The 27,105-nt window shown below is 44.8% G+C and overlaps 3 protein-coding genes across 13 annotated transcripts in view; 1 reads left to right on the forward strand and 2 right to left on the reverse strand.

The window, feature by feature from the left end:
* LOC100864269 (uncharacterized) overlaps nt 1-15,016 on the reverse strand; it is a 56,513-nt gene extending 41,497 nt beyond the window's left edge. Inside the window, exons 1-3 of one of the 2 annotated variants that reach the window (XM_086907842.1) lie at nt 14,803-15,016; nt 3,780-4,582; nt 1-100 (exon numbers count right to left, since the gene is read on the reverse strand). In XM_086907842.1, the coding sequence (XP_086763968.1) occupies nt 1-100; nt 3,780-4,026 (347 nt within the window). In that variant the 5' untranslated portion in view covers nt 4,027-4,582; nt 14,803-15,016. Of the gene's footprint in view, nt 101-3,779; nt 5,293-14,802 lie in introns of those variants that run through there. The other variant, XM_086907843.1, reaches the window with a different exon arrangement.
* On the forward strand, nt 83-20,513 carry LOC105735977 (uncharacterized). Of its 10 annotated transcripts, XR_015291983.1 has the most exons (7): nt 83-1,044; nt 1,557-1,895; nt 2,267-2,461; nt 2,643-2,698; nt 19,193-19,399; nt 19,642-19,735; nt 19,882-20,513. XR_015291983.1 is itself a non-coding variant. In XM_012488873.3 (6 exons), exons 1-6 carry the CDS (start codon nt 664-666, stop codon nt 19,942-19,944), a joined length of 1,128 nt encoding a protein of 375 aa, XP_012344327.2. In that variant the 5' UTR covers nt 83-663; the 3' UTR covers nt 19,945-20,513. The 10 variants fall into 10 exon arrangements, 7 of the variants coding, with proteins under 7 accessions (XP_012344327.2, XP_086763970.1, XP_086763971.1 ...); XR_015291985.1 differs by lacking the exon at nt 19,193-19,399 and having other exon boundaries at nt 2,302-2,461; XR_015291984.1 differs by lacking the exon at nt 2,643-2,698 and having other exon boundaries at nt 2,302-2,461.
* The window catches only part of LOC100864388 (uncharacterized), a 13,828-nt gene continuing 2,088 nt past the window's right edge, over nt 15,366-27,105 (reverse strand). The window contains exons 7-16 of the mRNA XM_086907841.1: nt 26,275-26,484; nt 25,618-25,867; nt 24,913-25,199; nt 24,573-24,858; nt 24,040-24,516; nt 22,891-23,021; nt 17,862-18,013; nt 17,474-17,742; nt 16,650-17,215; nt 15,366-15,503 (exon numbers count right to left, since the gene is read on the reverse strand). Of these exons, the coding sequence (XP_086763967.1) occupies nt 16,899-17,215; nt 17,474-17,742; nt 17,862-18,013; nt 22,891-23,021; nt 24,040-24,516; nt 24,573-24,858; nt 24,913-25,199; nt 25,618-25,867; nt 26,275-26,484 (2,379 nt within the window). The 3' untranslated portion in view covers nt 15,366-15,503; nt 16,650-16,898. The remainder of the gene's footprint in view (nt 15,504-16,649; nt 17,216-17,473; nt 17,743-17,861; nt 18,014-22,890; nt 23,022-24,039; nt 24,517-24,572; nt 24,859-24,912; nt 25,200-25,617; nt 25,868-26,274; nt 26,485-27,105) is intronic.

The raw sequence follows: 27,105 nt of genomic DNA on the forward strand, positions 1-27,105 counted from the left end.
CTGACGCCGAAGGCGATCCCAAGCGCGACGATCAACGGCAGCAACGTCGAGATACACGCTAGAAAAACTGTCTGTATATCTGAGAAACCGGCTAGTATACCTGCAATAACATCGTGAGATTATAGATTTGTTTCCTCGAGGAACAACAATCAAGATCGGTATAATTTTAACAAATTATAAATTAAATTCGATATACGATTAATCGTGGCCGCCTCGACTTTCGTCGGCTTCGAAACATATTCGAGACGAAGGAGAGGGAGGAGTGGAGGGAGGGACGAACGAAATTCTCCTCGAAACTCTTCTTTTTTCAACGCGTACACGTGTTAATAACCCCTAATCCCCGAAGATGACATTCGCGTTGACTTGACCGAATCCATCGATCGAAGGGAGCGTCACTCTCGTTATTCTCGACGATAAAAGGAAAAAATTCAAAAGTGAAGAAGAATAGGAAGAACGCTTTCTTTCCAAGGTTAAAAAAAAAAAAAAAAAAAAACCTCTCCTCTTAAACTCCTAAAAAAATTTCCTAAAAAAAAAAGAAACACCTAACCTCGCGTCGACGATGCGCCCCATCGGGGTCGATAACTGTACATCGTCCATCTCGTTTCCATTCGGCTGGAGAGCGGCGATGAGCGGAGGACGACACGGGCGGAGCTCGAGCGCACAATGAGCGACTCGGAACGAGGATCACGATCGTCACGGAGGAGGATCGCCGAGGGATGGGCGAACTGTCATTTCCGGAAGCTGGCCTCCCTGTACAGAAAATCGGCCTGCCTGTGGAAGAAGGACACGTGGAGCTACTTGAACAGCGAGCACAGGCATCGCGCGTACGCCCGTATACACCTCGCCATGAATCTGCCCGGGGTCACCTTCGTCGAGATCGTGTTGAAGATCCGGGAGATGAGGCGATTGTACGTGAACGAGTTGAGAAATCTGTTGGAGGCGAAATCGAACGGTTATTACTACCAGGTCCAGATACCGTGGTTCTATGAATTGCATCGATTCCTCTACCCGTACCTGGATTACGACGAGGCGGTCGAGTTGCACGTTCGTATCGATCAACTCGTTATATACACGCCATTAGCGTGGACCTCGACAAACACGTTCACAATAAACGTTACTGGCTTGCTACTTTCTCGTTATATCGGGGCTCCACGTCGTTCTATACCTTTTATTATAAATTCTCTCTCTAGCTCTTTCTCTCTCTTTAATTAACCGTGATTACAACCGAATAATCCAACGCGTTTGTTTTCAATAGATATCTCTGATATTGAACGATTGATCAACGATTGAATAAATCGCCTCCTGTTTACATTTTATATGTACAAATTCTCGAGAAAGACGGGGATTAAAATTGCTCTTTTTAAAATGGAAACGGTTGTTGATGTCAGTTGAGAAACGTAGCTGGTCTTATAGAGATATGGAATGATTTGCGCAACACTTTTGGCATGGAGCCCCGTTCACCAATACGCGACACGCGTTATATCGTATTTTCTATTCCAATTTTGTCGATACGAAAGAAAAAAAAAACGATACTCATCTCGGCCGAATTTTCGCAGAGGATAGGCAAACCTTGCGGCGAGTACAGGGAGGACATTTCGCCTCGATGCAATTGCGCTCGATGCGTATTATCGCGTAGAAGCAGCCGCGCGAAAAGCGCCGCGTCCATCTCCCCCCATGGCCCCTCCAACTCCATCAGCTCCCCCGCAATTTCCTTGCCGAAGATCAAGGGCCAGCCTCGAGCTTGCTCCCGTTCCTGCGGCAGGATATCCAACGTTAAGAAACAAATGGATGCATCCCTCTCGTGTAGGATCCGCTCGACCAACTCCTGCTGCGAGAGATTGAAACGCCGCGAGTATTCGTCCGGGGACGACGAATCGACGGATCGAAGGCGACAGGTAGATCAATAACGAACGAAACAAACGAAACCCTGCTCACGAATCCGTGGAATGTTTCCTCTTTCGTGTATTTTTCTTTTCTTTCCTTTTCTTGCGCCGTTCTAACGTCGCGATATTTTGAAGGAACGATGGTACAAACGTAATTTTGCATTAGTATAATCAAAATCTCGTGAAACTCGTTAAATCCGAAAGACAAAAAAGAAAGAAAAAAGGAAGAATAACGCATTAAAAAACATTCCACGATGAATTTTTTATTATATAGCGGTACGTATATATATATTCTTTCTGTCCAAAGAATATTATTCTTTGCCTCGTAAAAAAGAAAAAAAAAAAAAAGAAGGATTGATGATCACGTTACATGCGAAAAACAGGAAAATCAGGAATTCAGAATTTTGGGAATGTACAGCACGGCGTCGAGCAGCTACAGTTACGAGAGCGAATCGGATCAATGGGATACATTCTCCATGACCGTCACGCGTTTCCTGAAGAGATTAGAGCGACCTTACGCGCTGGAAGCGCAGGCGGAAATTCAACGAATCCTGAAGGCGATGCTGTTAAAATCAAAGGTAATCGAGCCGAAAATTAATCGAGAGAAAGAGAGCGAGATGTAAAGAAACAAAGGAAAAAGGCCGTGGAGAAATATAAAGCTCGTTGTCCATGTTTCGTGGAAAAGGAACATAAACAATTTACAATAATCTAAATATTGGGGGAAAGGCTGTCGCGTTTGAGAATACCGCATTGTTTCAGATCAGGGAGGAAACGTATTCGAGAAATCGCCGCCATCCTCCACTCGTGCATAACAGGTAACTCTCATAAATATTGGAGGGGGAAAAAAATTGTGGTACCGCCGAGTAGCTCGAGGTGAGGAAAGTACACGAATGCATCTAACGACAAAAAGCTTTTTCGATCGGGGGGCCGAATTTCATCGCATCGCCCCGACGATTCTAGAGAGGGGGCGGTATCGATCCGACTTTGGTAGACCGCAGCGTTGCGATTAGTATTCAGCCTGTGTCGCAGTCGGCCGGCCGGGCAAGGATGAAGGTGGAAGGCCAAGATTTGCTCTGGCGAAACAGGAGAGGGAGGGAGGAAGGGATGCGTGCCTCTGATAACGCGGGTTATCCTTTGATCCTTTTGAAAAAAAACCACTACTGTTACTCGTCTTCCAAGCTCGATCCTCGAGACTTGAGCAAAAATCGAAACGAGTCGCGTTTCGTATATCATTTATCATCGTGCGATAAAAGGAAAGAGTTTGGTGCATTGAAATTTTGTAATCGAGGCGAGTTTCGAAAAAGAGAAAAGGTAGCCTAGCTACGGATAGCCGGTGATAAATTTCGGCAGAGATGGGAGGATTAAGCTTCCCTCGGAAAGCTGTTTTGCGAAAGGAAGAGGTGGGAATTCGTGGATTAGTTAGCAAGGCTATCGAGAGGGCGTAGAAACGAACGAGCAACATTTACACCAATTCCCCCAAGATCCCTTTGATTCCCGATGAAACGAGATCGATCGAGAGAAATACCTTTCCTCTTTCGAAGGAATCGGTATAGGTTTTTTTAAAATTTCCGCGAATTATCCAATATATCGAGTCCTACGCCTCTTTCGTTTCGCATCGTTAAAAGCAAATTCGAAATGCGATTTTTATCGCGAAAAGCAAGTAGATATCAAAAGGTCGTTGATCAAGAAGAAGAAGAAGAAGAAGAAGAAGAAAAGAAAAAGAAAGAGAGAGGGGGGGAAAAGGGAAAAAGAGGTAAGAAAGGCAGGGAGAAATAGCGGGGATGATCGGTAAGTGGCATTTCCGGGCGTGGAGCGGCCTAATGCAGCTTCCATTAGGTCCGGCTTTGACCGGTGTAACGCGCATTAACCGTATTCAACCGGCCTCTTATTACTTACTGTGATCGAGCTCGTCGTGCTCCACGAGGTAGCCGGTCGCGTTGTAGACGTGATGGTCGGGTTTAGCGGTGCTCGTCACCGCAGCTCCACCCGTTACTGTCGTGGACGGATTAGTCGGAATTGCCGTGCTGGCGGTCGCGATCGCGGCTGAAACCGAGCCGGGCGGCGACGAGGACATCGTCGATACGAGATTCATCGCGCCACCCGAGCTCTCCACCTTCGTCGTCGCGTTCAACTCGCTCGTCATTGTTCCCTACGTCCACGAACACTCTCTCTCTCTCTCTCACCCTTGATACGCGGCTCGCATATCAACAGACTTAGACGCGATCCAACAGCTCACGGCAGAGTATCGGCTCATCGACTCGCTCCTCGAATCCCTAAATTGGTTTTAGATCGATTCTAAATCGCTGTTCGGGATGGACGTAACTCCTTGGACGTGAGATCGACACGCGCTTTGCATCTCTTCCAATACCGAAATACGAGCGAGATACGTGCAATTAGCTATCGACCCGATTGGATTCGACCAATTAAAATCGAGAGATTCGAGTACGACCGTTCTCTAATTATCCGGCATTCTTGCGAAGATAATTGATTAATTTCCAAAACGCGAATCCTTCGTTCGTTCGAGGTTTCGCGAGCCGAACGAAGAAACGAGGGTGCCCTCCTCTCTGTCCGCTTCCAACTTCCGCGCAGCTTCCCCTCGGTTCATCAATTTCGCCGGTGTAAAGGACGATTTCGCTGGCACTTGTTAGCGGCCAACCGAGCGTCGTTCATTCTCTCCCTCCCTGAGCGAGGACTGCCTTCTGAAACAGGGGAAAAATGAAAAGAAAAGTGGATTACAGTGGATTATTTGTAATTACGTTTCTTTCTCGAAGGAATTCGTGTTCGCCATACACGTAGACGCGACTCGGTCATTATCGCCGACGAGAGAAATCTTTTTCAAGGTCATTTCATCTCCCCAACGTTTCCCCAACGTCGCCTTTCCTTTTATCGCTCGTAAAGTCGTTCCGACCATTTCCAGTTGTTCCAACTGGATTACGTTGTCGCCTGTCCTCTTTTCTTTCTTTCTTTCTTTTTTGGTTCTTATCGTTGCATCATGCAGCGCGTCTCGAGTAACATTGTCGAGAAGCCGCGTGTTTAAAGTTCACGCATTATTACACCTCTTGTTGGGAATAAGAGAGCAAATTTTCTATAAACGAAATACCACAGTATTCCCGTCCACGCGCTTTGTCTCTGTCTCTCCAATTTATCCTCCTCTTCCTTCTATATCCTTCGATATCCCAAAGAACGAAACCTCTCAGGAATCGATGACAGCGATCCGCTCGAAACTCGGCTCCGCGCAACAATCCAATCCTTTCGGTTTTCCATTTACGGCCGATTAGTAGATATAGATCCAATTCGGAATTTAGAGCTACCGTGGACAATTTCGTGGACGCGGTTCAATTTCGGGGGAGGGGGGAAGAGGGATTAAAATAACAGTTCGAGCGAGAACTGCGCTCGATAATTAAACTTGGCCGATAGTTAGCGCCGCATTGTTCCACGCCGACCACGGTTTTCCGTAACCGGAAAATAACCGTGTGCTAATTATTCATAACGGGTTATAACGGCAACGAACGGTTCAAAAAGCTCGAAATTCGATCCTAGAAAATCCTTTCCATCCGTCGCGACGAATAAAATCTGATCTCGTCGAAACGAGAGGAGAAAAATTCAACCCTTGCTGGCAGGGATCGAACTTTCCCTCGAATTAATCAAAGTCGGGGGGAGGAGAGAGAAGAAAAAGTTGCCTCGAAACGACGCACGATTTTCCATCGGACATTTAATATCGATAATTGGCACTCGATGTCCGTGGTGGAAACGTCGTTAACGCGAGTCGAATCGGTAGTTCGAACACGACTTCGCATTAATTGGCACGGCGCATTGAAATTGCAACTGCACTGCGGTTGCCTCGAGGACGACGCCTCCTGCGGCGGGGGGAGGAGTGTTGTCGCAGGATGCACCCGGATATTCACGCGTGTTATAATGAACTCGGCTCGGTTGTAACCGAGGAAATTATTAATCGAGAATCGTCGAGAATTCGATTCCGTTAAGAAAGAAGACTTCTTTCGTTGTTCCACGTTGAATGCGTATATAATTATTATAATTTACGAGATCTACTCGAATTCGCCGAGCGACTCGAACCGAGAGACCGTTTATTCTCCTTTTTTTCAACACCGATTTCATTCGAAAAATAATCGCGTTGAGAAGATGGTTGAAAAGATTTTTCTTTATAAATCAGATTGGGATCAGTTTTAATCAAGTTTTATTCGGCTGTTGATCGATCGTCGAAAGCGAAGTGAAATTAAACTTGGAATTAATACAGATACATTACATTATTACGATTTTAGATAATAATAACTTTTCGAAAAAGTACTCGTTGCAGCTTTTTTTTCATTATTTATTTATACGAATCGACGCGAATAATAATCCCCGTTCGTGTCGCGGGGAAATTTTCGCACGAGTCGAGTTTTAGTAGTCGACCGACTAGCTGGCAATCAGCAGTGAAATCGCAGGAAACGTAGGCGCTGTAGGGAGCCGAGATTTTAATGAAAATTTACATTCACCGCACCGAGCGGAACGCCTGTCGGACTCGGTGCATCGTGCATCTTCTCGAGAATATCGGCTTAACTCGGTTAACTCGTGTGGGAGGAGAGGAGAGGATCGAACGGGAGGCCCACCTTCGAGATTCTCTCTCCCTCTCTCTTTCCATCTCTCTCTGGCTCGACCAGCATCTGGCTGGTTATGGGTAGTAGTTTTAGCGATTCTTACGTAACGCGGCTCAACGAAGGATCACGATTGCCGATTTGCATAATCGAACCCGGTCCACCAACGGCCGTGGCTGCTAAACTCAATTGCGGCATCTGCGGCGTTAAATAAGAAACTTTCTCGCGGCATTAATTCCGTTAAGGCTCGTTCAACCGGCGGCGAAAGATCTCTTGGCTGAGATCCGATCGTCCGATTTTCGAACGGCATGAAATTCGGGGATGGCTCGAATCCAAGGCGCGCGCGAGTTTCCTAAGAGGAGGAGGAGGAGGAGGAGGAGGAAGGGGTCGTTGACTCCTTGCTATTAGTTAATTGCACAGTTAGTTAATCCGACGGATGCCTCGACAAGGCGTGTCGGGCTTAATAAATTTTGCGAGTGGATGGAAACTGGATGGAAAGATCGGGCAACATTTTGGACTTTGATCTTCGATACTGCTTGACGACCGGGGCCGCGCTTTATAATTAACTTCTATCCGCCATCCCTTTTGAATCTCGACTCTCGTCAGTGGACAGGGAACGCCACTGACCTCGATCAACCGTGTATTCCTTGCGCGCCCGATCCTGCTCGATCTCTAGTTTTTCCTTTTTTTTTCCGAGAATAGAAAGAGAGAAAGAAAAAATCTTGGACGAGAGAGAGAGAGAGAGAGCGGGGCTCTGTATCTGTCGATAATTGGCCGGGGAAAAAGGGGCTCAAAGGTCCGTTTCATTTTATAATTCTCTGGACGTACGAGATCGAACGATACACACACAACGCCCGCGCTACGTTTAATTAGTCGACAAATTTTTCGATCAATCGCTCGTCGCCGTGCTACAACGCGGGCAAATAACGAATGACCAATTAAATTACGCGACCTTTACCGGTTTAATAGCCCTAATTACTAACTTAACGGACTCATTGTCCGCCCGCCTTGTATGAAAATTACCGCTCCCACGGTCCGTGATAAAAGCTCGGGAGGGGTATTTCTGCCCGATCAATTTTTGCACGACGCGCGCTATTTAATCGCGTTCATTTGTAAAAAGCTCGCTCATACGCGCGGAGATTGGGCATGCGAAAGCATCGCGAAATAATGAAAATTTCAACAGATCGTTCGGTATTCCGATACGGATCCTTCGTGATCGATACAATCGAATAAGCTGTCGATGAAAAGGAAAAAAAGAAAAGGCAAAACTTCTCGTAATTGAGAACAAAATGATTTCTTTTTTTTTTTTCTTCCTACCGTTTCGGGAAAAAAATGTATTTCAACGTCACGATAACCCTTTTCAATAAACGATTATATTATTCTTGTGAATGGAGTTGGAGGATCGCGCGTCTTTTTTTTTTTTTTTCTTTTTTCATAAATCTGAAAAGGTTGATGCATCCAGCATGTGTCTATCGATTCGAAAGGGCTCTTTTCGATCCGATATCAGCCTGAAAGAAATTGGTCGTAGGAATTGAGACGCTCCGAGTCGAGAAAAGTAAACCATTCACAGAACAAAAGAACTCGTCATCCGGGGCGTACTAGACCTTTACTCGAACCAACCCTCCATTATGTTCCAGCAAATGACGCGGAAACATTGAAGCTTGCATAAGGGCCCTTTCTAAAAATGTTTCCCCGAAAACGAAGGTAATTCACCACTAGCTCATCCCCTGCATCATCCCCCTTTCTTAAGAACTAAGTATTTCCACGGCACGTTTAACCGCAGTTTGCGACTCGTAGAAGCGGTTTTCTTCTGAAGAGAAAAATGTATAAATCCGTGATACAATATCGTGAAAAAAAAATCATCGTGGAACGTGGACAAAGGCTCGGTTGACCGCGATATAATTCAACCTTTCGACTCGACCTTTCAAAAGCCCTCCCCCCTCCCTCCCTCTCGAAAAGAAGAGAAAAAGAAGAGAAACGAGGAGAAAATTGCGTTGGATCGAGGCGAAATTTCAATGGGGTGGGGAGGTTGAGATCGAAAATTCACGTGAAATAGTCAGATCGGTATCGGCGCAACAATATGCCCGGTAATGTTCTCCGTGGAACGACAATGAACGTTTTATATATAGACGAATGAAGGGTGGGAGAGGGGTAACGTTCCGGGAATGGATGGAGAACAAAGGAGGGTGGTGGCAAAGAACCGTGGCCGTATTGAATAGCGTTTTTCGCAAGAAAATGAGATTCCGCGCGATGCAAACCCGCGTGTGTGTACAAACGCACTCCTCCCATTTCCCATGGGCGCATCCACGTTTTATCCCGAACAACGCGCAAGAAGAAGAACGCGCAACGCGAAGGGAAGAAGGGAACGTGTTCACGATCGCGCGGAATATCGATCATGGGACGGAACGATAAGATTACGATGGAGAGCAGCAGTTGGAAATGGAATTCTTTCGAGAAACTTCGTCTCTCGTTTCACCCTCCTGAAAGATATATATATATATTACATCATTACGTGTAATCGAAAATCGAAACACCGAGTTTAACGCGTTAAATGCAAAGATAATAATCTCACTCGTTGTTCCAAAGTGGATCGTATTAATTCTTTCGATAGGTATCTTTAATTCAATTGAATGCAACTGTGCAACGTACGTACGAGAGAAGCACGTTGCTTCCCTTTTTTTTCGTATATTCTTTTCGAACACCTTTGCAAATCTTGTTTATCGGAATTTTTCTCGAAATCCTTCCCTAGCGAAGGGTTGCTCTGCATTATATGATAAATGGAAATTTTTCCGTAATTTCATCATCACGGTTTTATTTTCGGAAAAAGAAGCGATGGATTATTTCTCACGATCCACTCGGGTATTGGTGATCGGTATTGGCATCCTCTTCTTCGATTAGGGAAAATTCGGAGAGAGGGCGGCTTGTCAAACGTCACGATTGTGCCTCGAACGTGTCTGAAGTAATCAGGTCAGCACGGTTAAACTTTCTACAGGCTACAGGCTAAAACCAATTAGGTAAATCTAATAAGATCTGACTGATGTATCGGATTATCGGTTATCAAAAGGAAACCAAGCCTAATTACCTTGGACGTGGTGATATTATCTAAAGCTGATCCTCGTTACGTATAGCTTTTTGATTTAAATATAGCGAAATGAAAGGAAAGAATGTTACGAAACTACTAATTGTAAACTACTTATCTTATAAAAATCTTTCAAATTCAAAAAGTGTCGAGATTTTTCTCCGACGTAACGTTTCATCAAAGTATCACGATATCTCGATAAATTAATTTTTCGATATAAATCACTTTATATATACCGAAAGATTGTACGTCCTCTTGAGAAAAACATTGTTCCACCATTTAAATTCGGACGAAATATTTATTTCGATCATCCCCGGCAAATTAGTTCCACAAATTGAATTGGAAATGGAAAATGCACGTTCGAATGAAATGAATTTCTCTCTCTACATCTAATAGAAATATTTAAGAGACTCGCAGCAATCCCCCTTCTGAAATTCCTGCCAACATTCCCCACCTTTGTACACACCTTCGAGGATACCTCGTCCGCCTCGCGTGGAAGGGAAATAGAAGCGCGCTTTGTGACGAACGTTTCCCTGGAAACTTGGCGGATCCGATTGGACAACCGGAATAGAATTTCCGAAAATGACGCGGGGAAACTCTCTCTGTCGGTTCGTTAGGAATCTCGACCTTTTGAAAACGCGCTCGATATTGCAATGCGTTCGATATTCGTTGCGCGACAATCGCCACAATCGAACATTTAACGCAACGATCCTTCGAGGATCGAAAGAAAGAGAAACGAAAGTTTCGAGCGGGAAGGGAAAGGCGAGCGTTCATCGAGATAAGCATCGTGGAGAGACACGCCGAGGCTATCTTAGAGGCGTTAATTGAATTCTAGAAGCTGTTAGAGGCCCATTCAAGCTTGTTGATGGCCTTCCATTGAATCGTAACCTCTTTAAAAACCTGGTAACGCGGCCCTCTCTTCCGAGAGCAGCTATAAGGATCTCTTGAAGACGTTTCGCGGGGAGGGGAGGGGGTAGCAAAGAGGTAGAATCAACAAGATTGAATTAACTATGTGAGGCGGGGGGAGGGTATAATTAGATAGGTGCTCGGGTGAGCAGGCAACGCTCTCTCGTAGCTCGAGGGACGTTCAACGAACAACGAGAAACTCGACGTGCGTTCAAAGCGGAACATTTGACGCAAGGTGTTAACACGTGTACGGATTTCCAGACATACCGACCGAGCCTGTGTACACGGAGACCGCAAAGTGCACGCGTCGCGCTGTGCAATATCTCGGCTAAGACTTTAGGAATGCGAGGTACGAGCGTGAAGAACGCGTAATATTTCAACTCGTTTTCGAGGAATGTCTCCGTTTACCCGAAACGTCGAAAATATTAATCCGTGTGAAAAGAGTTAGACTAACAAGAGAAATGTGAACGATCCGCACGTATTGCACGATCGAATTATATTATTGACGCGATTCGAGACGACGAAAGAGCACCGTCTTTTCAGGGGGGAAGCGTCGATTCCTGGATCACGTTCGAGTTTTCATTAATTATTCGTGCCGGTTAATTACGGGATTCCTGGCCGGTGTACATCGGCGTGGAGCATCTCCGGCGCGCAGTAACCGAGTCTCTACCGAGATTTCCCCCGGACTAAATTTTTCCCCCAACACTATTAAACACACTGTGAAAATAAATCGGCCCCCGGATCCATAAATTTCCTCGGTTTATCGCGTTCTCTTTTTTCTTACGCTGCTGCTAAGGTATTAAAAACCTTTCTTCCTCCTCCTCCTTCTTCTTTCCTTTCTTCTCTCTTCCCGTTCCAGAGGCGCACGCACATCTCGAAATTTCTCCTCCCGTGAACGAAGAAGAGGGAAAGTGTCTCTTCACCATGTGTCGTTCTCGCGCTCGTGTACGATTCGAGACGAGAGAACGTTAAACACGGGGAACACGAGCACTCTGAAAAATCGTCGCGCGAAAGTGGTTAGAAGGGGTCAAGGGGCTGCTTGCTCCAGTTGGGTCAAACTGCTGACTGTAGTGACGGGTAGTGACAGATGCTTCTCTCCATCCTTTTCCCATCCCCTCGATTTCTCGAGAAAATCCGGGAGAATCCCCTCGACGATGAGGAAAGCGCACCTGCGTATTAAACGTAAACGTTTGTAACTACTGAACTCGGTTCGACGGGACGATGATAATGGGATGGAAGAGAGGAGGAGAACGCCAAAACCACTTCTTCGACGTTTCCACACCGACACCAACTCACTTCCAAGTGTTCGATAATTCCTTGACCACCGAACCTCCAGTGTTTGCGCCACTCCTCGCACGCCACTGGACAGAAATTAGCGTAGTGTACACGATCTCTTCCCGCTTGTTGCTGTAAACTGTTCCCCGACCGTTTACTCGACGCTTCCACGAGTTTCACGATTCCCGCGCGTAGGTAAAAAAAAAAAAAAAAAATCGAACGACGATTCCATCCACCAGGGATCAACTTTTTTCCTTCTTCCTTTCTTTTTCAACGGATTAATCTCCTGCGGCCATCTGGCGGGAACCTCGGTCGAAACTCGGGGTAGAAATCATAATTGATTTGACTAATTTATGAAAAGGGAGGGTAGAGGAAGGGTGGATGGGGAGAAATGGGGCAAAGCTCGTTATTCTCCGCCGGCAGAATTTCTGGGGGAGCACGGTAACGCGGCCACAATGCTCGGCTCGACGCGTAAACCCATGATTACTATTGGCGTTACCGTTGTTCCATCTTGTCCCATTGTGGCGGCGATTGTTCCGGCTCGAGGAGTAATAAATTCGAGGATAAATTCGATCGTGTACAAATTTGGCCTGGTTCTTGTATAATTTGGGAAATGTTTTTAAAATCACGAGTTTTAGTTTCGTTCGACAATCTCCTCGAGAGAGAATCTCGCTCTCCTCTCTTTCGATTCGGGTCAACCATTTGGCCGGTATAAATGAATGGTTGAAATATTCAGAGATAATCGCGCCACCCGTGTATCATTATTAACACGCGAAAATTTATCTCTGATACATCGGTGCATAATTCTTACCGAAAATGTATATGTATGTTATATATATATATACGCGCGCGTGTGTGTGTATTCGTATATACAGGCGAATTATAAAAGCGCCTCCCGCCAGATTTCCACAGCTGCACGTTTGACGAAGACAAATGTGCATTTGTTTACCGGGCAAAATTTCATTTCCAAGAGTCATTAGACCTGGGGATATTGGCACGAGCCTCTGTGCAACTACTTCGCAACTTTCCTCCACTCGAAGCTATAAATAAAGAGGTCACATCGCTCGAGAAACCGATCAATCAACGCGACTGCATAGCAACTTATTGTCCTTATTGAAAAATTATATATGGACAGAGAGAGAGAGAGAGAACGTAATTTTTAGCTGGAAACGAGAGGTAAAATTGCGTGGATAACAGGTTGAGGAGGGAACAAGAAGTAACTTGTTCGTAACGTTTTGCGGTTTTCCTCTTGTACTTGCAACTTGAAGAACGAGGGAAGAGGTCTCTTTCTTTCTCTCTCTCTCTCTCTCTCTCTTTCGAAAGAGAGATAAAAATCGATCTTGAACGGAAAAATATACGCTTGCGTTCCATCGACTCGCGTTTAAATTCTTTCTCGCGTGGAGGAATTATTCGGTTATCGAGTCGAGTGTGTGGTTCGGCCCGAACCCAAACTCTTGTTCCATTTTCCGCAGGACCGACCAGTTCGATTTATAAACGCGTTCTCTCCCTCGAATGCGCGAAATCGATCATTCGATAATTGAAGGGGGGAGGGCGGGAGGTCGTAGATCGGAAGCCTCGTGGAGAGGACGTTCGACAATCGAGCAGACGGCCGATTATTTGAAAACGAATGACGGAGACTCGAAGCGACATCAAGCATTCATCGATGCATCGTTTAATGGAACATGGGACGATCGTGGAACGTGACTGGCCTTTGTTACGTTAAATTCGATGGAAAATAGCTCGAAATTTATCGTGGCCACGCTGTTTCGTTAACTTCCCTTTAACTCGTTCGAGCCAAAGCTTTTTCGTAATTTGCTGGTCGGCCAACAGATATCGCGAAAGGGTACTTATTGGCGAGATTCTGAAAAAGAGAGAGAAAAGAAAAAAAAAGAAAAAGAAAGGAAATGAAAGAAGGAATGAAAAAAACGATATAGAATTTTCTTAGAAAATTTTTCCACCTACAATCGCGCGTTAATCGTCCTGCTACCGAGAGATTATTCAGATTTAGCCCGGATTAAGTATTTTCTCTTCTCCTCTGTCGGCTTTCCCCGGATGAAATCTATGAACGTGGCAAATCCGGATCTCGGTATATCGAAGAAGCAACGCGAACGTGCAACGTTTCGCCAGAAATGTGAAGGTAGACGAAGACGGTTCGTCGTAAATCAAACGTATATCGATATCGGCGTTGCTTTAACAAATGATCTTGACCCGTGCGAAAAAGAGAGAGAAATGTCGCGAACGTCGTGTATTTCCTAACCGATAAGTTTGCCAATTAAAAAAAAAAAAAGGAAATAGCCGGAAAACGGAGACGAAACAGAGAAGAAAAATAATAACGAAATAGATGTGTCGTACATAAATAGAAAGGAGGAAAGAAAAAAAAACGTATCGAAAAGCTTCTCTCAAAATGGGGGGAAAAAAAAAGGAAAAACCGGGCGTTGAATGGGAAAGTAGTTCACGGACCGCGGTGAGAAAACTCGTTTGAAACTCGCAAAATGATTTCCAGTTCTAAGTTTGATACAATTTGCATACGCGTATATACGCGTATTTCACCCTCACGGTCCTCTCACCTTTATTCTCCCCCCCCCCCCCCTCCACCCAGGCCCGATACACCGCTCGAATTCGGGCTTTCAACTTGTAACTGCTGCAGCTCCGCCGACCGACCGATTTTCCGACGATTAAGTACATTAGCCGTAATGACGGTACAAGGGGGTGTTCAAAGGGCGCTCCGCCGCCGTTCCAACCAGCCGGGCTGCCCCTATTCTCTCGAGGGCACGCTCGACGAAACGGAATTCACCGTTTTCAGCTCGCGCGCACAACTACTGGCCAACAATTAACAGTGGAGGAAACGGGCGTTCCTGTGAAAAATCAATGGCCAATCCCGCCGAGTCTTGGGGAATCGGGAGGAATGCACGCGCGCGGATCGAGGCGAGGATCGATTTTTTCGTCGTCGATAAAGGACGAAAGGAAGAGGAAGAGAAAGAAGGCCGGTTGCTGCGGCGCACGAGTCACACGCGTTACAATTTATTCACAAATCTCTAAATGTCTTAGAGCATAGAACGCTTACCAGGTTACACGCGTCGGGACCTCCGCATCGCGCACCATTGTCCTGCGAGTTTGGTGGTCGCGTGATCACCTATTCCACGCTAACATACTTGTGTCGCACGACGGATACTACTTTTTTTTCACTCCCCCTCCGCACTCCAACGATCGACGATCGAAAACTGCGATCGAATCCCGACGAAAGACAGCGGGAGAGGAGGAAAGGTGGCGGTTGTCGAGATGGATGGAACGCGGAAAACGCGGAACGAAGCGACACACCTCTGTGCCACCAGCGACGACAGAGTTGATGCGGACCGCGGAAGGGAGGCTGCGAAACTGAGATGAAACCACGGCGCAACCCCGGTGCGCGCGCGCACCAAAACCACCCCCGGAATACACGGAAGCAGCCCGGCCGAACCAACACTACCCCCTCCCCTCGCCTACAACACTACCCTCCAGGACTACCACGACGACGACGACGACGACGACGACGACGATGCTCCCGCTTCCATTTTTCCCCGTATCTCCTTCCTTCCCTCTTCTTTTTTCAGGCCTCCTTCGTTAACTCCCGCTGCCCTTTGATCCCGCCAAACATCCAACGCCGTTTCTCTCTCTTCTCGTCGAATTCAATCGATAATCATCAACGGTGATCGACGACTGCACGCTGCACTGTTGTTTCCCACGCTGCGCACTTGATCGATCGATTCCACCAATCGTGAGAGCGGTCTGGAGAAGAGCGAACGAATTGGGAGTTAATTATGAGAGAAGATCGTGGCAAGGTTGTAGTTGTTTCGATTTATAAATTTTAACAAATTTTGAATTGGGAATAATTTAAAGTTAAAGGGGAAGGGAAATTACGTGTCTTTTCTGTTACGTGTTCGTTTGGATTATATAATTTAACGGATAAAGTATCGGGTGGTGGAAAAAAGGGGATGGAGGGTGATAAAACAAATTTCAAGCTTTTCCAGTGAAATTTCACGCGATTAGAGGTGAAGCTCATCGATAGTGCTCGAACAATGTTGCTCATTCCACTGAGTTTAATTGGCAATTACGTGGCCGTTGGCAAACCTATATTTTTTTACATTCAGTTAATCGAAACGCGGCCTCATAGAGAACCTCTACGTCTGTCTACTTCCAATTACCCTCGATCCCACGTTTTCCCAAATTCGGGTTAAATTCGCGTTGACCGAACCGAATGCCAAACTTTCCCGTATATCAAATCTCGTTTCGAAACGATTGTTAGAAAATTTCTCGAATTGAATCAACGCCGTTGATTTATGCGCCGCCAACAAAACGAAAAAAAGGCGAACGAACAAATGGCGGATGTGAGCGAACAATGTAAATCGCGGTTATGAATAAACCAACCGAATATACGAATAAATAATAAGGGGAAAGTGATTTATTTATTTATCGAAACAAATCGACTTCCTTCCGTGGATTGGCGTAAAGGTTGGTCGCCACGTGTTGGATACGCGCTCGACTTTCTATTCTTTGCCAACGCCATATTAGATAAAAATACTAGGAGAAAAATTTCGTACCGAGAGAAACGAAAGGATCCCTTTATTAAGGAATCCTTAATAAAAATGTACGGCCATGTAGCCGTAGGTGGCGAAGATCGATGAAAGAGATTGCAGGCGAATTTTACTTTCGTCGTATCGGTCCATCGGTTAATCTACGAGATTTTTCAGAGATAAATACGAAGAGATAAATACACGTGGATGTTTCTTAATCAACTATCGAAATATCGAAACTAAAATACTTGGATCATTTTCGAGCGTTCGGATTAAAATTTAAACTATCGATGTTCCAATTTCCACTATCGAGTTTTACGAGAGGTTACAGAGTCACCGTGTGTAATCGTTATGTACTTACGAGAATAAACGAGAGCACTTTCGAGGCGTGAAGTTACCCGTTGTCTGCGAGAGTTAAGTTTCCATCGAGTTTCATCGACGGGATGAACAAGCCCGATACAACCATCTTCCCACTAAACATATAACACTCGAAACGCAACGATTTATTTGACGATTTTCCAAAAGCACGCAAACTATTCATCGATGTTTCGTATTCGCAGCTTGGATATCGGGCCACGATCGATGAAACGCACAACAGCAACAACGCGTGTTAAAAGCGTTCTCGCCTCGGGACGAAAAGTGATTTTCCAGCGTCTTCCCGTACTTTTTTCCCAACACTTTCGTCCGTTTCCAAGGATTCCGGCAGAACGTTCCCGTAATTACACAGCCTTCTGTTCAGAGTCGCCTCGAGCGTGTCCCAAGATGGCAATTCGTCTTCATTCTTCGACTCGGCGTAGTCCAATTCCTTGCTTCGAGCGATCCGCGTACTCCACGTCGGTGACTCCTCCCGACTGATCATCTCCGTGTTGAATTTACTTTCGCCCGTGTTATGATTCTCGCGTAAACTCGACCGAGCCGGCGAATTTCCTGAAATTGAAAAAGTTGTTTTCATGCCGTTATCGTAATCTTCTCTTCTAAGAAACCAGGTACACGACACGCTTCTGTTTATACACGCGCACGTATTCTACGAATTGTAAATTATCGTCGTATTTATATTCGACTCGTTTCGAGCGTCACGATAAAATCGAAAGACGCAAATATAATTATATATATATATATATATATATACTTTCTTTTTAAATAAAAATTAATATATATAATTGATACATATGTGCAATAAAAAACCTTTAATGGCATCCCAAATGTGCGGTGTGCGGTATCTTCTAAGCGTGATCGTTCCCATTATGGAATCTATCGATGAGTTGAAAGAGGATAACGAATTCGAGTCCCAGGTGTTGCAGGAAGAGAGCTGTCTCCTCATCGCGTTGCGTCTCAAAGTGTCGTGCATTTCTTGTATCTCCTTCTCGAGCTGCTTTTGATGCTCGGCGATGATTCGCCGCTCCCTTATTTCCGGCGATAATGGCGGGGGTGAATCCAAGAGATCCGACTCCGGCCTGGGACGAACAAAAGCGAATCTATTATGCAGCATCTCGGAGAGAGAGAAGAGGAGGCAAAGGAAACCGCACGCCATTAATGAAGCTTCGAAACGGGGGTGATCTTCTCGGAGTCGTACCTCGGTCTATAAAGCTGTCTCGGCGAGTTGGATGTGTACACGCTTCCGGTCTTCCTCGAGCGGCGAGAGAATTCTCTGGCCACGCGTTGCACCGCGTCCAACACGACCACTCGCTCCTCTCGTGGCAAAAAGGCGGCCGCTTCTTGCACAACCTGCGACAGAAAAACAGAATTTCTCTCTATTCTGGAGAACTTGCTGCTTGTGCAATTCTATTTCACAGAGAGGGAAAAAGAAACGAGTCGATTTATAACGGATAGATAAAAAAAGGAGAAACTGTTTTTTTTTTTTTTTTTTTTTGCCGAAAAACGAAATTGTTTGGGAAATAAGGAAAGGGGAAGGGATATTCGAGAAAGAAAGGATATTATTTGGTAACTCGAGCTGAAATCTGCGAAGGAGAGAAAGGCTGGGATACAGAGAGATCGGGTTTGGCGGGTTTTAGTTAGGATTAAACTTAGTTTCGAGGCGCAAAACGCATTTTCCATAAGCATAAGGGGGTGAATCGGGGCTGTCGCTCCTTAAGTAGAAAGTTAGTTGGCACATGGAGGATGGAGGAAAGGAGGGGAGCCAAGAGCTCCTCGGCAAAGTAAATACGCGTTCACATTTTTCCCTTTTTATTCGCTTTCTGGATAATACATACGTATTCGGAATGCCAGCAACACGGCATTCCCGTGTCGTCTACTCGCTCCGTCTTTCGAGACATCTTTCGATTTCCGTGGAAAAAATCGTGGAAACATACGAGGAAGAATCGCGATTCTAATCTAATCGAATGATCCTCTCGAATAAGCCTGTCTATTTCGAAGATGAACTGCTTCGATTTCACGTGGATCGATCGGTGTGACAAACAGAAGGAAAACGCGTTTCACTCGTGAATCCTCTTCCGGGAGAGGGGGGAGATTCGAACTTTGAATTCGAATTTTTTCGAAATAAAATCACATCGAAGAAAATTAGATGAAATTAGCGAGTGCGCAACAGATTGCCATAAGGTATTCGCGATAAAGATATAAAAATTAATAAAAATAAAAGAGAAGTAAACGATTTTTACCGTTTTCTTCTGTATCTATCCGTCCATATGATAGAAATTTAACAAAGTTAAATCGAGATTCTCCTCGAGGATCCGAGTTTTATTCAATTAGAAAAGATGATCCCGCATTTCACCCACGATAAAATCTCTCTTTCGAGAAGCTTGTTATCCACGATAATAACAATAGCGCAAAGTGGCGAAGAGATATCGAACGATGATGATATTTTTAAATCGATCGGGTTATTATGAGATAAAATAAAAAAAAGTAGAGAAGATCTTTCTTTCCCTCTTTCTTTCTTTCTTTCGTAAGAGAGAAACGTTTGCCGCAAGAAACGAGAAGACAGGAGAATGCTTTGTGCTGCGTCACACGAAGTTTGGGAAAGCTTCGAAGACGTTACGAGTCCACCGTGTCTCGCGGGAGACAGACGGGATGGGACGAGTAAAGAATCGAACGTCGTTTATTTTGTTCGAAAGAACGGCCACCCCGGATACCTCGAACGATGAGAACATTAATCGGGTAAGTAACAATCGTCTCGGAAACCTCTACAAGGGAATTCCAATTGTAACTGCCATGTCCCAAGCGAGGAAATCGGACAGGGTTTTATCGATCTTGTACTGTCTCTTCTTCTTATATATGGATGCCGCCTAATATGACAAAGCGGAAATATATCTATCAAAATTGTCCTATCTCATCCATGAAACGTTCGAATTTTTAATTTCTTTTCCTTTCTTTTTTTTTTTTTTTTCTTTTCCTTTCAGAATGAAAGATCCACGAGAATCCAAGACAATTGGAGGAGATGCAACGGAGGAGAGAAAGATTTCGGTGTGGAAATATGGTTGGCAGGCAGGATGGGTAAGTTACTTGGTTAGCTCGGTGTTACTTCATCCGAGGAAAAGAGGATCGAAGAATTTGTGGCGCGGTGAACGGCGTTAGTCGAGGAAAATGGGATCCCTCCAGGATCGTCGCTGACGAAAAATTCGGTCGTCGTTGGTTCACAGATATCGACAAGAGAGGATTGGCCTAACGTCCAACATCACCGAACCCTGGCTGACACCTATTAGGATTGGTTTAACAGGATCCTTCCACGAGTGGCGAAACGTTTAAGGCAGAATCCAAAGGAGCCCGCCAACAAGAAAATCCTTTTGATCCCGATGAAATCTCGCGTTTCGGGAAACCAGGTTCTTAATGGGCGGTCAAAAAACAAAAAATTTTTATCCACTTTCTCCAATTTGCACGTTTTTTCTGCTCCTCCCTGTTTTTGAAGAAGAGCAAAGCGCTTGTACTAATTGCCCTAATTTGATGTTTTTATACGCAACGGTTTACCGACGATTTATGATTTTTACGGTTTTTATTTCATTATTATTATTATAACATTCAACGAATGTGTTCTATCTACTTTTCAATCCTTGCATTCTGATTTGAAAGCAATTGTAGCGGGTACGATTTATTTTTCGTCGGATAATTTTATCTCCATCTTTTTGTGGTACGTAAAAATCGGGGGAAATGACGTTTCCGCTAATAGTAATGGGATCGATTCAATTATAAATATTTTATTCGATATAGACATTTGATTGAAAATTGCCAACTTATGTTACATTGAAATAAAAATAGCTTCTTTATGAAATAAAAAGCAGCATTTTTTTTAATATCCCTGTATCGATTCATCTTTCTTTTAATTATTCCTTTCTTTTCTTTTTTTTTTAATCCAATTCATACCATCTTTTATAATAATTTACACATATACGTATATATTTTTAATTTCGAATATTATATAAATAATAATAAAATCAAAGATTACTCGAACGATCGTTCTTGTCTAATCGAAATGATCGAATGATCCAAAGGAGAAGATACATTTTTATCAAACTGTCTGTACACGTAAGTACACGATGTTTTGCAAGAACGTGGCTACTTCTTGTACTAGCATCGCAACTCTTCTCGTCGTTATTACGGTAACACGATCCTTTGAAGTAACGTCGGAACCCGATTTTATGATCTCTCCTTAAACCGAGGTTTCACTTCGCAGTTTCTCGTCCCCGGCTTTTCCCGAAGCATTAAACCGGATTTCAAACTGGCGCAAATGCAAGAAAAACGGAAGTCGTTCTTAGTCGCGGAAGACCAAAGACGCTCGCCCATCACCTGGTAAAAAGCGGCCATCTCTTTTAAATACGTCCTTTGATTACGCTTGTGATCAAACTTAATCGCGGAACGAATTCAACTCCTCCTCCCCTCTTCCCTTCCTCCAGAAAATAATAAGCCTGCGTTAATTAACAATTACATTCGCTTGGATAAGCGAATAACTTCGTTAGATGTCAAACGAAACGCTACATTGAAAATAATAAAAAAAAATGTTGTTAATTGAGAAGTTAATGTGCACAGAATAAATCCTCTCGTGGAGAATTCTTTTTTCGATTATTATAGTATTCTTTTTTTTTTATATATATATATATAATTTATGGTATCGTGTATCTTTAAAGTGTAGCATCATAATCGTTGGATATCTTCGACGATTCATTTTGGATCTCGTTTAAAATTAATAATGTATTTGCTCTGCATTCGTTCCTTCTGGAAGGTTTATCCGAAATTAGATATCGATACAAAATGATTAATTTTATAATTAATTTTTCTATTACTTTCGAGACGAAAGTACACGAGTACTTCGCACTACACAATATATTTCCTTGGAAAAAAGTTTAATCGTAATATTTCCAAAACTATATTCTTTTTCTACCCAAATCCCTTTTATTTTTCACAAAATCACCGTTGTTATGCTATTTCATGTTAAGAACAAAATTCATGAAATATGAATTGTACGCGTTTTTCGTCACTGAAAAAGAAACAAAAAAGAATCTTCAATTCCGCGTATTCTCGGAAACGCGATCTCTCCTCGATTTTCTGCTACGATTCGAAACGTTTTACGCGAGATTCAATGAATAAAAAAAAAAAAGAAAGAGTGATTTAATACACACGTTCCATTAACACGCTTATTCGCGGCCCGATTAAAAGTCAATTTATATTCGTCGGAGATTCGCGCGAACGGAAAAGAGGAACGATGCAGGATCGGGTCTCTTAAACGGCGACGTGTGAGCGACGTTTAATTCTCGTTGTCAAGAAAGAAGTTTCCTGGAGGGAGATAAACGTTCTTTCCACACACACACACACACGAGATCTTTTTTTTTTTTCTCGACACGAGCTCGAGCCTCGTCCAATAATCCTTTCCACACATCGTACGCGACTAATCGCGATCAAAGGTGTTAGTCGATCCTAACACGGTTATCAACGTAGCTATTAAATCCACTGCCGCTCAATATGTATATATATATATACACGTGGATGGATATAAGAGCGGGGTAATGGGTGGCGTGTCAAGGAAGAAGCGGGAAATGGCAGAACTCGAGCAACGAAGTCTGGGCGAACTCCTCCTTCGAGTTCCGCCTCTCGATATTATTGTCTGGCGTCGTCGATTCGACGTCACCGTGTCCCAGCGTGCTCCAAACGCGGACTCGGACGCGAAATTACTGTCCTGGAATTGCCTCCGCGCGGCGGAAATCCGTGCTCGTCTAATCTAATGAAACTGCGCGAGCTGTGTGTAATTAAGGTGGCTCGCGCTTGCCGGGCGCGGAATTGAAAACCGAAACTCCAAAACCCGGGCAAACAGTGGAAACGCGAAGGAGGATCCACGAGTTTTCACGTGGAAATTACTACTACTAGGAGCTACAAATAGCATCGGGGCCGGACCTGTATAATAATATATTCGTTCGACGATTTATTTCGTTAGTTGATTAATCGTAAACGCAGTGTCGTTGTTGATCTTAAACAACTCCTTTTCGATCTCTAAATTGTTTAACATTTAAACAAACGTATCTCGATTTCTTAAAAAACTATCAAAGGCAATCTCTCTCTCTCTCTCTCTCTCTCTCTCTATTGACAACGAGAGACAGAAGTGAAAGAGAGGTTCGATCCAAGGAAAAGGAAATGAGAAGAGGGAAAAGTTTCGTGGAACTTACCCTGAATTTGCCGAGGGAGACGATGGCGGAGATTAGATCGCCGGGTCCGCGGTGTCGAGCTCGGGACCTGCTCATCGACGCGACATACGTCAAAGGGCTGGCATCCCTCAATTCCGTGTGTCCTGCAACCCCTAACGAAAATATTGATCTTGCGCCTACGCTCGGCGTGTAAAACGTAAAACGTAAGCGCCAGAAATTTGCCTACGTCACCGAACCGGGGATTTAAAACGCGATACTCCCCCTCCCCCAGTTCTCTTGATCCGTCCATCGTGCACCTCGGTATTTCCGATAACGTTTCACGTCGCGTATGATATTCCGCGAATCTTTGTCGCCGAGCGCGTTTAGTTACGCGCGCGATAGATTTGTAAAAAGAAAAAAGGAAGGAATTTATCCTGTATCATCGAGCAAGCGTTCAATTTCGATTTCCGTGAGTCCGGTATATAAACTGGGATAAGTTTCAGAAGAACAGACATGGTGGTGGTGGTCGTCACATCATTTAAAAAGATATCGGCGATATCATCGCAATCGTAAAATCTTCGTTGAAAGAAAAAAAGGGAAAAAATAGAAGATTAATATTTCTCGTTCGTTCTCTCTTTTTTTTTTTTTTTTTTTTTTATCATTTTATACGAACAAAGCCTCTTTCGTTCCGGAGGGGGAAAGCCGAATATTGGTAAAAATTTTGCCATTCGGATTTTTTTTATTTTTTTTTTTTTTTTTTTTGTACGGACGACGTAGTAGTCGGTATCGGCTCTTTTTTCTCGTCGATTCTCCGCCAGGCTAAATACTCGTCGTATATATATATATATATGTAGCTGGGAAATAATTAATTTCACTCGATGTTGCTTCATTCGTAAGAAGCTCGGATATTTTCGAACAAGGGAAACTAGAATTTGCCCGTGAAAACAAGAACTGGGTGTTGGGCGAATCTAATTAATTTTCTAAAACTCAAACACCCGACCGTAATACCTTATTATACGTATTATACAACGACAAGTTTCCATCGAATGTATTAATGTATTAATACGTAAGAGCAGTAAAGTTCGTTCGAGCGCGTTGTGTATCGCTGTGTTCGCTAATTTATCGTGTCAAGTTTTAGCTGGCACCTCCTTCTTTCGTTTTTTTTTTTTTTCATTATCATTGCTATCTCACCATTATTGTCAGACGGTGTACTCTGCGATCCCGTCAGAGAATCGAATAACTCGCTGGCTCTGGGATATGCGCTCCTCCTCCTCCTCCTCGTGATCGTGCTGACACTTCTAACCTTGCTCCACGTTGAGAACGAGCTGGGCCCTTTGTTCCCCGCAAACGTTAGATCGAATTTAATCGCTTTGTCCCCTGGGAGGAAAATCAGGCGCAAACAATTCCCCGAACGTTCGATCATCCTCGCCATATTTTCGGCCCAACGCCACCCCTTGGACATGTAATCCACGATCCCGTGGCCGGGTGTAATTTCCTCGGTTACCACCGATTTGCAAAACATCGACAACGATCCCATCTCGCCACGCCAAATTTCTTGCCTCGTCCTCCAGGATGAAGCCAGCCAACCGTGCTCCCGCGTACCGTTGAAAAGATTGTCCAAATACGGACGCAGAACAGGCTCGAGGATCTTTCGATCGTTGTCCATGCCTTGAAACGAAACGAAACGTTGATTTCGGCCTCGCTATCTCGATCGTTCTCCTCACCCAAGTGCAGCCAATGCAGAAGCATCTTGGTCATCACACGCGTTGATTCCAAGTCCGTTTCTCGATCCTTTCTAACGGCATCGATCAAAAGCCCGACCGAGTAATCGAAGCGACCGGCCCAACGCCTCTTCCTCCTCGACTCCGCGCAACGATCGCGCGTCTCTCGTTCCGTTACCACGCGAGCCCAAGCCTGCGTCGAAACCAGCCTCAACAGGAACACGAGACTTTCCACCCGTTCCGTGGCGCAATACGACAAGTTCGAGCAGCTGCGATTATCCGAATCGCCCTACGTGGAAAGTAAACTAAGTAACAAGTCATTATTCTTTCTAGAATTCCGTACCTGCGACAAAGCGTCCTTCGCGCCCAGAGCCTGTTCCACAATCATGGTCAGATACTCGAACTGCCTCTCGCTGTACCCGTGACAATCGTCGTTGCTCGACCGGGCTCGTCTTCCGGGCAACGCGGCCATGATCTCGCGCCATCCAACGATGAGCTCGTTCTCCATAAGATCCACTGGCCTGGCCACGCCACCCGTTATCGAGAAGGAGTAAGAGCGAAGCGTTTCCAAGTATGATTCCAACGATCGGCAATCGGAGGCGTAAGAATCCTCGTGATGCGGTATTCCACCTTCGATAAACGAAACGTGGGATGTCGAAACTGTTTCCAATTTCTTTCTTAATTAAATCGCGCCGCGATCAAACAACAATCGTACGATATATGTATACACATGGCGCGTCGAAATGAAACGAGCGGGATGAAAAACGGCAATGCGTCGTCGAAACAGTTTATACGAACAAATTGCCGATACGTTCAACGGCCACGATAATGGCACGCGTCGTTATCCTCGCTAATTAAGAATTTCCATGGAAACCAGACGATCACGCGTTTCGTTTGCACGCGTGTCCTCGCGTGTCGAGATTATCGATTGTATTGTTGTATATATCGACGAAAGGGGAAGGAAGAAAAAGGAAAGAGAAAAGAAAAAGAAGAAAGGACGTTTCGTCCTTCTAACTAACACTCCATTTCTCCCCTCAAATTGAATCACCTCTCACGCATTGCAGCATCACGTTGCACCGTGGATGAAGGTAACACCTCAAGCTCTGGCATTTCAGAGCGGCGACCAACTCGTCCAGCGCTAATAGAACGTGACGCGAGAGGGTATCGGGCGCCCAGCTCGTCAACGGATCCGGTCCCCCCCTTTCCAGCCTCCAACGGTGCACCGTTCTTAAGATGTGTCTGGAGACTACTCGTAGACGCGCGACCTCTGACGACCGAGCTCCAAGCTCCGTTTTCACCTGAGAAAAATGTTCACCGTGTATATTTATCATCCACGTGCGCATCGATCGAGACGAGGATATTTTATTTTCCCGAACAATTTTCTTGAAAACGCGGCGAAAAGTTCAATGCGTTCGTTTCGATCGAGGGGGGGGAAGGAAAAGAGAGGAGAGATGGCACGTACGTCGTGTGAAAATCATTCGACGTGCGCGGCGTGTATGAGACGAGCCTAATATTGGATGAAGATGTGTGGAGGAAGAGGAACTCGACGGAATGTTTCGAATAGTCGCCGGTGAAAAAAGGAAACGCGAACGACTCCGAACTACTCCGTTCGAATATAAAATCCACGGAAACCGGTGTCGCGAATCGAAGGAGGCTGGAAGTAAACGTGTTACGAGGAAAAATTGATTTTTCGAGCGAGAATCACCTTTGGTTTCGCCGATAAATCCGTATTGCGCCCTTCCCGTAGCTCGTACAAAATTTCGAGGAGCACGGATTCGGTGAGGGAAGGCACACTGTCGGAGGCGTAGTGTTGGCTCATAATTTTCTCGGCCGCCGGAACCCGCACCCTCCACAGAGTGGCTCGGTTCTCGCAACGTGCGCCGGAATACGGGCCAACGGCCACCGCGTACATACCCTGGAACAAACAAGGCGACAAACGGATGAATCTCTCAGGATGAGAATACGTCGAAACGATCGAAGATTTCGTGTAAAATTCGAGCAACCGAATCGGTCGAAGATCGGCTGATAACTTCGAGCAGCCAAGGATTCGACGTTTCGCGCGATTCTCACGATAGATGATAAAAGAGCGGCGGTATCCGGTTGTTGGCGGAACGCAACAACCTTATTCTCGGGATGAGAAAGTGTGAAAGTGAAATTTCAGGAACGGATGGAACCGATTCCGTATATTGGAAACAAGTGCACTCGTGAAGTGCACCACGAAGAAATCTACGTCGTTCTCTACGTTTTTTTTATCAATGGATGGAAGGCGTCGAGCTTCTATCTTTTTTCTCATGCATAGATAGCGAATTTTTCTTCTTTTAATAATCGTTTATCTTACGAACGATACAATAAGATTAATCGATGCTCTAATTACATGACGCATGCTCGCCAGAGAGTCGATAAACTTCGCTTTTCGATATATACTTGGGTATATATATATATATATATTGACGAATTGGAGCGAAACAAGTGGCGATAACGGGAATCGATGAACGAGAGATCGCGGTATGAATCGGTCGTAAAGATAGAAATAAGA

This window comes from Apis florea, unplaced genomic scaffold (assembly GCF_048593485.1).
Source record: "Apis florea isolate Af1SG1 unplaced genomic scaffold, ASM4859348v1 contig_2989_pilon, whole genome shotgun sequence".
In the NCBI taxonomy this organism is placed as follows: domain Eukaryota; kingdom Metazoa; phylum Arthropoda; class Insecta; order Hymenoptera; family Apidae; genus Apis; species Apis florea.